The sequence below is a fragment of the Hyaena hyaena genome, unplaced genomic scaffold (genome assembly GCF_003009895.1).
Source record: "Hyaena hyaena isolate Hyena2069 unplaced genomic scaffold, ASM300989v1 scaffold_640, whole genome shotgun sequence".
NCBI lineage: Eukaryota > Metazoa > Chordata > Mammalia > Carnivora > Hyaenidae > Hyaena > Hyaena hyaena.
Window position 1 is genome coordinate 499606 of NW_024081274.1, and position 13190 is coordinate 512795.

General features: G+C 37.8%; 1 protein-coding gene across 2 annotated transcripts in view; it reads right to left on the reverse strand.

The window, feature by feature from the left end:
* Positions 1–567: 567 nt before the first annotated feature.
* The window catches only part of KCNIP4 (potassium voltage-gated channel interacting protein 4), a 229161-nt gene continuing 216538 nt past the window's right edge, over positions 568–13190 (reverse strand). For both annotated transcript variants that reach the window (XM_039216594.1, XM_039216595.1), the window contains exons 5-8: positions 6922–7029; positions 4703–4807; positions 4059–4121; positions 568–2366 (exon numbers count right to left, since the gene is read on the reverse strand). In XM_039216594.1, coding sequence (XP_039072525.1) covers positions 2319–2366; positions 4059–4121; positions 4703–4807; positions 6922–7029 — 324 coding nt within the window. In that variant the 3' untranslated portion in view covers positions 568–2318. The remainder of the gene's footprint in view (positions 2367–4058; positions 4122–4702; positions 4808–6921; positions 7030–13190) is intronic.

Sequence of the window (13190 nt, forward strand, 5' to 3'; positions counted from 1 at the left end):
GCGATGATGTTGTAGATGCTGACCCTGGATCATTCTACAAGAGAAAGGAATAAAGTGAGAAATAGAAAACAAGTGTAAGACTTTCCATCCTAAGTGCAAGAAGAAAGGCTGTGAGGACATGAGTAGCAACCACACTGAATCCAAAGCAGGTGTACTTTTGGAGGGCTAAAGATTAGGGCTCACTCATTTCTATAGGAGCAACCATGCTCTGTCTCGGCAGCATTGGAGAACACCTTCCGTGCTCCTGCCCTCAGGTATAAGGAGTGACCCTTTTGCCATTCTCATTTCAGATACAGTCTCACAGCTGGAATGTGAAAGAACACAAGTAATTTCTTTTTTTTTTTTTTTTAATGTTTTTTATTTATTTCTAGGAGAGAGAGAGAGAGAGAGACAGCGTGAACAGGGGAGGGTCAGAGAGAGAGGGAGTCACAGACTGAAACAGGCTCCAGGCTCTGAGCTGGCAGTCAGCACAGAGCCCAACACGGGGCTCGAACCCACGAACCACGAGATCATGACCTAAGCGAAAGTCGGACGCTTAACCGACTAAGCCACCCAGGCGCCCCTGAACACAAGTCATTTCTAAGGAGTCATAACTGCAGAAACGCCCATCGCCCCTCAGAGCTCTGGTGCCTCCTGGTGCCCCTGTCTGGGATACAGTTTCCTCAGGTCTCCGCACCCCTCTCACATCTGCAGACCCTATGAGCTAAAATATCTACCAACCCACTGGTCTTGCTTCTACTCGTCTTCATGCACCTAGCCCCCCGCCCTGAGCCAAACATACGCACGATGTGACAGTGCCAAAGGAAGAACATAATATTTTTAATCTAGTACTTAAAAACATGTTGGAATAAATACCTGTAACATAGACAGTAGAGTTATAAACATTTTATTTGCTTTTATTTTTTTTCTCTCTGAAATACAAAATGTGCACATTGAGTTTACACAAACACGCGATGGCGAATTTCAGTGTACATGTACTGTACTACTCGGAATGTCTACACTGGTGATAGCAGGGCAGCTTTCAACATCCTATCTCTACACCAGAATAGATACCTGATTTATTGTTGCAAGCACAGTTGCAAATCTCCCCTCACTGTAGCCTCTTGGTCTTTGTGATATTTCTGCAAAATAGGGAAGGTGTCTATATCCTAGGTCATGTGGCAACTTTACAGTTTTGGCTTAAGATCATTAAAGAGAATCTGAATTGTTGAAGTTTTATGATGAGCTAAATCATAATACAGTCCAGATGAATTGCTTAGCATTTACTTTAATTTTTAACAAAGTTTTGGTACGGTGGCTGTTGATAAAATGGAATCACTGATGCTTTCACAGTGAACTCTGCTTGTTCTCTGTTCGCTGCAGGCTTTGGAGCAGTCCAGGTGTCTGTGTCCCTGATGGCATGTAATAGAAAGGTGTCTCGAAAGAGCCAAGGGAAAGGGGCTGGAATAGGCCCTCAATGCTGTTAGGGACTACTTGTTACTAAGCATTACCATGTACTAGAGGACAGATACCCTGACCCTTTGCATATGCCTGTAAACACCCTTGCTTTGTTCCACACCTTCCTGGACTTCTACTTAATGACAAGATAGAAAACAGTCAACCTATAGGATTGAACAAATCCAAAATTACATATATCATTAGGCCTTGGCTATAATATGTACTATGAAAAATTAGGAAATGCTTATTAAATAAGCTTTATTAGGCATATGCTGACATCTGGTGATAAACTGATTTGTTTCATGTTATAAAAAAATGCCAGATAAATGAATATCTTTAACAGAAGGCAGCAAATCCATAGAAAGTGGGCCTGTGTTTTTGTTTGTTTGTTTTTAATTGTAGTAATCTTGTTTACTTACTGTATAAATGGAATTACAGCATACAAACATGAAAATTAACTTCTGGAAATTAAATGCAGATGCCAGTATTTTAGAAAACCATTTAAAATCCTGGGGCAGAATACATACAGTAGAGTAGCAAAAAACACTGATATTTTAAAATCACTGATCATGTGAAAGCTCAATAATCCCATGGCTAAAGAATCAGTAAAACTCTATGCCAGATTCTGTTACTTTTGAAGAGTCACAGGGCATGAAATGACTTAGAACATCCCATGAACTCAGTGGCATTATGAAAAGGATGCAAATTCGTAACTGGAAAACTCAAATCTTTTGGGGATTGCTTTATATTAAAACAAAGCTTGTTTGCATAATATGCCTCAGTGTAAAGCTGAGCAATCTATGCTAAAAGTGGTAGCTCCAACGTTAAGTGTGGTAGAATAGTTCACATTTGTCTGTTTGATTGAGGATGCATTTGACACGTTAAATCACATTTTCAAAGAGCTGCATGGAGCGCATGATGTTTTCATCCTGTAAGGGAGAAACACAGTGGGATTCAATTCAGCATATCTGCAAGGGAAAGTACACTGTTTTGCTTCTGCTACCACCCGCCCCCCGCTGAGTATGCCAGAAGTTCTGATACTAGGTGTTTGCACATACAAATATCATTCCAGCACATTTCCATATAGATAACTATGGACAGTCTCATTTTACAAACGTAAAGTCTGCAGGCTTTAAATATTTCATTTGAATCTTACTTGGTGCTAATAGAGAATATTTTTCAAATTAGAATGCCAGAATGGAAACTAGAGGGGCGCAGTGGAGGGGGGGGGCATTCCAGGTAGCTCACAAGTTAAATCACAGACTTGTATGAGTAGAAGGAAGCAGAGTTTGTGCGCCAGCTGAGAGCCAACTTCATTCAGGGTTGGAGGTGGGGCTTGGGAGACATATTGGTAGTCATTCCACCTCTATTTCTGGGTCTGTTAGGGCTGAATCTGTATGGCCTTTAGGAGCCTTTAAAAATAAAAGATCTCATGCGGCGCCTGGGTGGCACAGTTGGTTGAGGGTCTGACTCTTGATTTCGGCTCAGGTCATGGCCTCTCAGTTCCGCTCATGGGATCAAGTCCCACATCGACTTTGCGCTGGTGCTGTGGAGCCTGCTTGGGATTCTCCCTCTGCCTCCTTCTCTGTCCCTCTCCCCACTAGTGTGCTCTCTCTCTCTCTCAAATAAACATTAAAAAAAAAAGTGAATGGTCTCTCAGAGAAGGAACTATTTGAGAGCAACCTTTGGACAGTGGCTGTGTGCAATTTAGCACATTCCTTAGAAACTTAAGGGCACCGATTTTGGCACAAGAGGGGCACTTGGAGGTTGTATGTGAATGGCACTCAGTGAACTTGTGCTGACTTCCACTGCTAGAAGCCAAGTCACTGCATCAGCAGGTTGAGTCCACCAAATTTATGCTCGCAAAGACCACCACATCCAAATATGGGTTGAGAAGCAAGCAGGCACCAAGAAAGGGAAAGTTATATCAATTTGAAAATAGAAAGCTAAAGTATCAACAAACCTCATCGTGTCTGTATTTATTTTAAAATATTGATTCTTAATTGTAGCTCTACCCATGCATCAAGTCAAATAATTTTAGATAAGGTAAAACCAGTCTCCCACCAGACAATGGAGAACCACTTGGATTTCTCCTCTGGATTTTCTGCTTTTTATTTTTTACAACTGAAGACCACTACTCGATCAGCCAAAAAGCCCATTTCAGGTGCCCATGTGTTAAAGCAATGCGTTTCTCTCAGAAGTCGGATGCAAACTCGGCCTGTGATATATAGTTTGATGTACTGGAATTATACATCTATGGAGATAATATGTTGTATGCTAAGTTTAGGGAAAGAGCAATTCAAATCTCACATAGGTTTTACCCTCAGTGATGAATACACTAGAGGATTTAAGAAACAAAAATGCAACATGCTTGTAATAGTTCTTTCTTTAAGGGCTTTCTACGTAGCTCTGCTGGGGGTAGGTACTCTATAAATGTTAATAAATTGTATTATAAATAAATTGGCAATTGTTTTTAGAGTGGTAGCTTCTATCAGCTGTGTATGAATGGTAAGCTTAGGTAAGCTTTTATATTTTGCTCAGTTCATGGTGGCTAGCTGACTCTACTTATCCTGGCTATTATGAGAGCAAAAGGGATAGTTTCTTTCCTACCACGAACTTACTTTTTGGCAACTTTCAATGAACTCATCTATGGTAACGACTCCATCTTTGTTTTTGTCCATTTTCTGTTTGGAAGAAAAGAACAAGAAACTTTATTCCCACTTACCCCTTGATACCCTCACACTTGAAGATAATGAAAAATCCACTGCCTGTTTTATGGGGAGGAGCAGCTTCATTCTTAGTGATAAGAATCACGTGGCCAACTGCTGTGAGGCTCTTCCCTTTTCAAAAGAATGTGATGGAGATCTAGAATTGCTGCCCTACATAAAATCTGGCCTTCTAGCTATGACAGAATTCAGGCAGTTTGCTGACACTTTCAGAGCCTCGATTTTCTCATGTGTAAATTGAGGCTAATGAGAATTTATAACTTTAAGGATTCTTGTGAGAATTATTGAAAACAAACCCATAAACAAACATGTGAAACATGGCAATTCCTTAGTGTTCTTTCCAGGACATAGTGACTGTTCAATAAGTATAGTTATCAACATTATAATTAATTCAAAACCAAAAGTATTAAATTAGTATGATACTTAATATTCTATTGTTCCTTTCAGTAAAAGGTTTTTTTCCCCCTTTGCCTGCTTTTGCGAGCATTAGGAAATTTACTCTTTTTTACTCCCTCTCTGATTTCTACTTGCATTCCTACCTGGAAAAATGTTTCGACGTGTTGTCTAGGAGCATCTTCCTTGAGGACAGGGTATGTACATTTACCCATCATATCATATATTGCTTTCATTATATCAAGCATTTCCTGAAAAGTAAAAGGCACCCTCATGAGACTGCATGCACTGTATGAAGAAACCAGTCTGACAGATTATTCTTACTCAATTTCAAAATCTTTTAAATTATTCATTACGTTTTGGTTGTCCCAAAGGAAAAGACAACAGTTTTGTGCCTTAAAAGCAGCAGGATCAGAATTTAAGAACTAATTTTGACATTGGTTTCAAAATGAAGTAAATTCCCACATATCCAAGATGATCAGGAAATGGATGTTCTGGTTGGTTTTGGTTTTTCGGTTTTTGTTTTTTTCTTAAATATTTTTCTTTTTCTTCTTTTTCTTTTTCTTTTCTTTTTTTTTTCTTTTTTTTGGAGAAAGAGAGAGAGGGAGGGGCAGAAGGAGAGAGTATCTTAAGCAGGCTCCACCCCCAACATGGAGTCCAGAGGCAGGGCTCAGTCTTAGGACTGGGAGATCATGACCTGAGCTGAAATCAAGAGTCAAACACTTAACTGACTGTACCACCCAGGTGCCCCAGAAATGTTCTGGTTTAATGTTTGGATTTCCATAGACTTCACATAGACTATTTTTGTTTTATTGAGTTATTATTTATCTTATATGTTGGTTATCAATTTCCGTTTATTGAGAATTAATGAACTCCATATCATAAGAATTATACTAAAACTAACTGCTAAATTTCAAAGATTAAGAGGATTTTCATTGGTTGTTTTTCCTACTACGGCTTTAAGTGAAAAAATAACACATGTAGGTTAGTCAAGATATTATGACTCTGGGAAATCCCTTGTAACTTTATTAATTTTTTAATTCAAACAAAATCTAGTTTTTGACTTGCCATTGTCAATATTAGTAAAAATAATATCTAATTACTTGTTAAGATTTATTGTTCCACATTCTTTGCCTTCATATTGAAATTCCCATGTAAAAGTCTAGAGTAGATTAAGCTGATAATACAGATGTAAGTGTATGTTTACTTTTGAGAGCATCCAATTCTATTATTAATGATAAAGGAGTTTATCGTTTATAAATCATAGGTGAAACATTTTAAGATGTTTCGAATCTAGATAAGTAGCAAAAAGTTTGTCTGACTTCAGCAGAATTCATGAAATGTGTTATGTATAAGACCAGCATGCATGTGTTAAACATAGAAAGGGATTGAAGGGCCAGAGGTACCTAATATTCCTGAGGCATCTCAGTACTGTTTACTGTATTACTGTACACCAGATACAAGAGGCACTATCTATTCAAGATATGCTCAATATACATAAACACTTAATATTCATGAGGTCTTACTTCCATTCTGGCCCCATGTGTCTTCTGCTCAAAAAACACAAATTTAACCAGGCTAATTGTCACACTGTACTTGTGATCAGGTGTATTTGTCCCTATGTCTCCAAATGAGCAAGGTCAGGTCGTTGGCCCAAGGTACCTTTTGTGTAAGGGGCCCCATGCTCAAAAATCAACTTCAGGGAGGAAAGTGACACAGTGAGAAGGACGTATGCATATGGAGCACGCCCCGGTCCTCGTCCCAGGATTCAGTTGATATGGTCCTTCAACTCCATTTGGACCCCATCCAAAATTTGTTAATTTACCCCATTCCATCTCCCTTACTTCTCACTGTGTTTTAAATTGGTTTAACAAACCAGTTGATATGAGCACCTTAATCTGGTCTGTGGGCCTTCTTTCTTGGATAGCTGGCCTGGAAGTGTTTAGGCGCCCCCTAGTCCACCAGGTCCTGTTCTACACAATACAGGCCATTGAACAGCCTATGTCATTTTACAATTGTCTCCAAATGGACCAAATTATATTGGGGGGAAGGGCCACAGGTTAAATATTCTAGCATGGTTTGAATATATTTTCTTCCTACCTGATTCTACCACAGTCTTTATCCGATTTACAGTATTTACTGGAATGTATTAGGAAACAGGTATAATCCTTAGGTATTTTATATCTATTTGGAAGATGCACCAAAAACTATTCCTCTTCATTGCCAGTGTTTGCTAGACTATTTCACCACCGCTGCATAAAATATTTTAGATTCCCTGAAAAAGCTATTTTCAAATTAATAATTTGAATTGTTTAACATTTTCAAGTTATAAAAATGGAGAGTTGTTTGGTGAGGCATTTCTTACCTCTTTAGTGATGTAGCCATCTTTATTTATGTCATACAAATTAAATGCCCAGTTGAGTTTCTCTTGTACTGTCCCCCGGAGCAAAATGGAAAGACCCTTGATGAAATCCTAGAAAGAAAAGTACGATTTGATATGACATTTCTAAAAAGAGAAATAAAACACAAAGGATGACACAAGTTCTCTTAAATGATGGAAGAAAGGTTATAACCCTTTGGCTTTTGAACAATTGTTTAGTAAGGTAATGTGTTCTTGGTCTTCTGTTTCTGTTTCTCAGAGTTCTTTTTGGGCATAAGCCACTTAATAGCTTCAACATTCTCATCTTTGAATTGGAGGCTGTGACTTAAATCACCTGTGGAACTGAAAATTGTATGAGGGCAGACACCCAGATTGTAAGATGCTTGCTCTAAGTTGCATTGGTTTTCTACCGCAATTGCACACCATTCTTTTACTGCAAAGAATCTAGTAACACTGTATCTTATTTAATACAAGCATGTACATAGCACACTTCCCATAAAAAAGATCTGCTCACAAGACATATGACCTGTCTTTAAGATATGGGCCAACTTACTTAGAAATGAAGTTATAATGTGGGCAGTGGTTAAGAGCATGGAGCTGGAAGCCAGATTTGCCTGAACTCAAATTCCAGTTATGTCACTTGAGAGCTTTGTGTCCTCTGACAATTTAACATTCTTTTGCATCAATTTTCATATCTGTAGGATGGAGATTATAGTGTCCACTTCTTAAAGTTTTGGTGAGGAGTATAATAATTAAGCTATTTAGAACAATGTCTAGCAAGGGCATTGGTTTTGTTTGTCAAGCAAATGGAGCCCTTAACCAATATCATGGTGAGGCTAGTGTGATTGCATTGCAGACAAACCGGATTGACTAGATCAGATTCCTATATATTTTTTGTCATGTGAAGCAAAGCTAACATTGCAATGTGGCAATTCTGAACTCACACAGATTTGATAATCCATTTTTAGGTAGGCGCAAAAGAGCAGAAGGGACATGCAGGGTGGCTTTCTGGGTGAATTTCCTTTTTTCTCTGCATTTCCATATTCCATCACTTTATAGCCGTTTTTTTGTCTTAGTTTCTTAATGTCAATTTTAATTTCTTTCTTTTAAGTGTAGGTACTACTCACATAGTTCAAAACTTAAAAATATGTAAGATGTTTGATTAAAAATATTTCTCCCATTCCTGGACCCCAGCCACCCTTTTTCTCTCTCCATAGGTGGGGTAGCATTAGTAGCTTCTTGAATTTACTTCCAAGGAGTTTTGTGCGTATACAAGTGTAAAGCATACTTGTTTATATATATACCACCTCCCCTTACACATATAGTCTGACAGCCTGTTCTGTACTTTTTTTCCATCTAACAATCTTAGAAACAATTCCAATCTTTTTCACATTCATAGTATGTATGAATGTACCATAGTTTATTTACTAGTCTCTCATTGCTGAGTACTTAAACATTTCTACTCTTCTTAAAAGCAGTGTTACAAAGAGTCACCTTATGTATACACAATTCATACTTGAACAAATATATCTGTAGAATAAATGCTTAGATGTGGAATTTCTGTTTAAAGGATTTAAACATGTATAGATTTTAGAGTTACTTCCAAATTGCACCTCAAATTAGTTCTCAAACTCTATGAATAAGAGTATTTTTTATGAATAAGAATATTACAGCTTGCCAATACTATATGGTATCAGACTTTCAATGGTTTTCAATTTTATAGAAAACTATTTCTCAGATTACTTACGTTTGTATCCTATTATAAATGCATTTGAATGTTTTTTTTCAAATGTCTTGATTTATAGAAACTCTTCCTTCACATATTAGCGAAATTATCCCGTATCTGGGATGCATCTTCATGTATTGTTTCCCAGGTTTGCCATTTCTTTTGGTTTTTCTCATTTTGATTTTTGCAAAGCAGGTATCTTTTTATTCTTCTATTCTAGAATCTGTCAGTCTTTTTTAAAAATTTTTTTAATGTTTTATTTCTTTCTGAGAGAGAGAGACAGTGTGAGCAAGGGAGGGACACAGAGAGAGGGAGATACAGAATCCGAAACAGGCTTCAGGCTCTGAGCTGGCTGTCAGCAAGAGCCCGACACGGGGCTCGAACACACAAACCGTGAGATCATGACCTGAGCTGAAGTTGGAGGCTTAACCAACTGAGCCACCCAGGCACCCCATTTGTCAGTCTTTTATGTCTTGGTTTATGTCATATTGAAAGGCCTTTGTTTGAAGTTATAGAAAGATACCTTTTTCTATGTACTTTTTCTAAGTACTTCTAAAGTTTACTTGTTTATTTAAACCCTTATTCCTTTTGGAATTTATCCAGTGGTTTTAGATGGTTATCTGTTTTTCACAGTTACTGTTTGTTACTCACTGATATGAGATGCAAGAGTTATATCCTTGAATCTTTTATGTATTTGTTTATATTTCTGAAATTTCTATTTTATTTTATTAGTAAACTTGTTTATATATACACCTCTACTACATCAGTTCAATTAGGAAAACATTTTAGTAATTTTAACAGCTGTTAGGGCAATTTTCTCCTAATCAATCTTCTTGTTGAGCTGCTTTCTGTATTTTTTTTTTTGTTTTAATATTCCACAAGATCTTTTGACTAACCTGTTGGAGCATTTGTAGGGTTTGAGGTAAATTTACTGATTAGCTTTGGCAGAATGGACAGATAGCTGCATGTTGATAGGTCTTCCTAATTAAGACTTTGAAAGACCGTTCTCTTGTCTAAGTTGTTTCTGTCACTGAACGTTATCAGTGTTCTGCTGCTGCTATAACAGATTACCACAACTCTAGTGACTCAAAATAATACATGTTTATTATCTTGCAGTTCCGGAGATCAGCAGTCTGAGTTGAGTTTCACTTGCCTGGAACCAAGATGGCGGAGCACATCTTGGGGATGTGGGAGGACAATTTGTTCCCTTGCCTTTTTTAGCATGTAGAGGCCACCTGCATTGCTTGGCTTGTGGCCCCTCCCACCATCTTTAGAGCACATCACTCTAGGCTCTGCTCCCTTTGTCATACCTTTCCCTTCTTACCTGATCTTCCTGTTCCCTCTTACAAGGGTCCTTAGACCCACTGTATTAGACCCACTTAGATAATCCAGGATGATCTCTCCATCTCAAGATCCTTAATCACACCTGCAAAGCTCCTTCCACCATGTATGGTAACATATTCACAAGTTCCAAGAATTAGGATGTAGACATTTTTGATGGGCATACTATCTAGCATACTAAAGTCTGGTATGTTTTAGGCTTTTTTGTTTTTTCCAAATTGTTCTTTTATATTTCTTAGTCCTATTTATTTCTAGGTATTTTAATCCTTCAGTTGCTGTTATAAATGAGGTATTTTCTTCTATTACATATTCTAAATTAGATTTGTTTGTACATATGAAAGCTATTGATTTCTGTATAATAATTATGTATGCTGCCAACTACCTTAGTGTTTCTTTTGTATATGATAGTTTTTCAATTGATTCTCCTGGGTTTTTCATGGGTACAATCATATTAGCTGCAAATGGAGTTAATTTTACCTCTTCTTTCTAATTTTTATATTTTTAATTACTTCCTTTTTTAACTGTATTGAGTAATATATCCAGAAAAATATTATGTAATAACAACAATAATAGCCATCTTTATTTTGTTACTCAATTTAATAAGATTATTTCTAGTGTTTCTCCTTTAAGCATGTTACTGACTTTAATCATGCTAAGGAGGTATACAATTCTCATTTTATTAAAAAAATTTATCAAGAATAACCATTGACTTTCTTGCAAAACTGGAAAAGCTGATCTTCAAATTCCTATGGAATTGCAAAGGGCCCCAAATAACCAAAACAATGTGGAAAAAGATAAAGTTACAGAGCTCAAACTCCAATTTCAAAATTTACTACAAATCTATAGTACAGTGTAGCACTGGCATATATATATGTATATATATATATATATATATATACATATATATATTTCCAACAAGGGTGCCAACACTAAGCTGTGGGGAAAGAGTAGTGTCTTCAACAAATGATGCTGTGTCAACCAGACACCATACTCTATTTCACAACTTTATTCAGGGTAAAATGTAAAGTGAGAAAATAAAAGAGAACTCAAGAGAAAGTCACAAAGAATTCCAATATTCAGTAGGCAGAGAGAAGAGAAGCTGTCAAGAGATCTTGAAAGTAAGCTAAATAACATTGCTAAGGAAGTATGAGAGCTTAAGTGAAGAATCCATTTCCCTGGGAAAGGATAGTTAATCATGATACTAAATTGCTGCTGGGAATGAAGACTATTCATTGTATCAGCAACATGGAGGTCATCAATGGCTGATGGGAGAACTTTCTGTTGGAATATGTGTGTGTGTGTGTGTGTGTGTGTGTATCTGTAATATACAACACACTATAGTTAAGAGGTAATGTGCAATACACAACTTGCAAACTATAAGATTTAGCTTTTTAGAAGGTACAACATAGTCACTGCCAAGCATGAGAAGGCAGGCTTATCGGAGAAAAGTTTCTGGACAGTTTTACAGTATTTATTATTTGTATTGACAGTTGATGGTTGTCAATACAAATCTTACCTGTTGCTTCAAATCACAAAGTAATAGTTATATGCCCTTAGTTGAAAATGGGGGTTGGATTCAAGGTCGTGGAAAACATGCTTAGAGCATTTGTTCTCAAAATTTAGTTTGCCACAAAATCCCCTGGAGGGCTTGCTAAAACACAGATTGCTGGGCCCCACCCTCTGGATTTCTGATTTATTAAGTCTAGGGTGGTGTGCAAGAATATATATTTCTTAAAAAAATTTTTAAATGTTTTTATTCATTTTCGAGAGACAGAAAGAGACAGAGTGCTAGTGGAGGAGGGGCAGAGAGAGAGGGAGACACAGAATCTGAAGCAGGCACCAGGCTCTGAGCTGTCAGGACAGAGCTGGACGCGGGGCTCGAACCCATGAATTGTGAGATCATGATCTGAACTGAAGTAGGACGCTTAACTAACTAAGCCACTCAGGTGCCCCCAAAATACATATTTCTAATAAACTCCAAGGGGATGCTAATACTGCTGGTCCAGGGAGGACATTTTGAGAACCACTGGCCTACAGAAATCAGTGGTATTGGCCCTATCACCAAACAGAGAAGACCAGAGCAACAGTGAAAGCACTTTTAAAGTCACCTGTGGACTTCTGTTGTTTGTTTTCCTAGCAGGTGCCTAATTTCCATTTGGTGCTCCATCCAATTCTGTATAAGTACTCTTCACGTCTGGCTCTAGTGATGGAGCTATGACCTGGGCAAAGTCAGGAGGCACATATGATCCCCTTAGTTAAGACAGTTTGCTCTGTGGGTGGCATGAAACTGAACCCAGCCAATATCTGCTCAACAGGAACCTGGAGCAGAGGAGCTGCTGGCATCTTCTTGTGAAGGCGAGAGAGCCCACCCTCAGTTGTAGCCATTCCTAAGTCTGGGCTTTTTGTTTCTTTGAGCCAAAAAAGTCATTATTTTATTTTTGCTAGTGTGTGATTTCTATTATTTGTCAACAAAAATACCCTGATTCATAAGCCAATATCTGATTCACATCTTCCTCCTAAGTACTGTGTCTTCCTAAGCTACTTACATTAAAAGATGGCTGTGGACCTTGAGCACCTTTCTACCATCTTGTAAGAGATATCAATAAAAGGTCATTTCAAAGAGGAATGATCCCTTATTTGTGGGAAAGGAAAAGGAGAAACTCAATGTGTCTTATTCTGGTTTTTGCTCTACGCTTTTCTGAATGGTAATTGAAATCTGCCGAGGAGGAGTCACAAGGCTTAAAAAAAAAAACAACTCTCAGAGCACTTTGCATAATTATCTTTTATCTGTGAAAGACGGTTGCATCTGTTTCCTAAAGCACAAAAATGATTGGTACTCAATTCTGTTTTCCTTTCTCTTATGATCAAAGCAAAAGAAAGAAGAAGGGCCTAAAGATTTGACTTAATAATATCCCAGTCTTGTTCAGTAGTAAGCTTGTAGGTATCTATCCAATTTATGCATAGTGTGTTAGTTTTTTACTATGATGGGAGCATTAGTCTTCCTCCGTTGGAAGAGGTCATCAAAGGATGTGAACACCAGTTGACCCACAAGCTGACCCAGGCAATCCAAGGCTCTCACTCCTCCCCTGTCCTTATGATAGATGGTCTGTCCACCGTTTCTGGACAAGGAGCCATTTCAAGCATGTAGCCTTGAGAAGGTAAAGTCTTATTGAGACCATCTGGACTG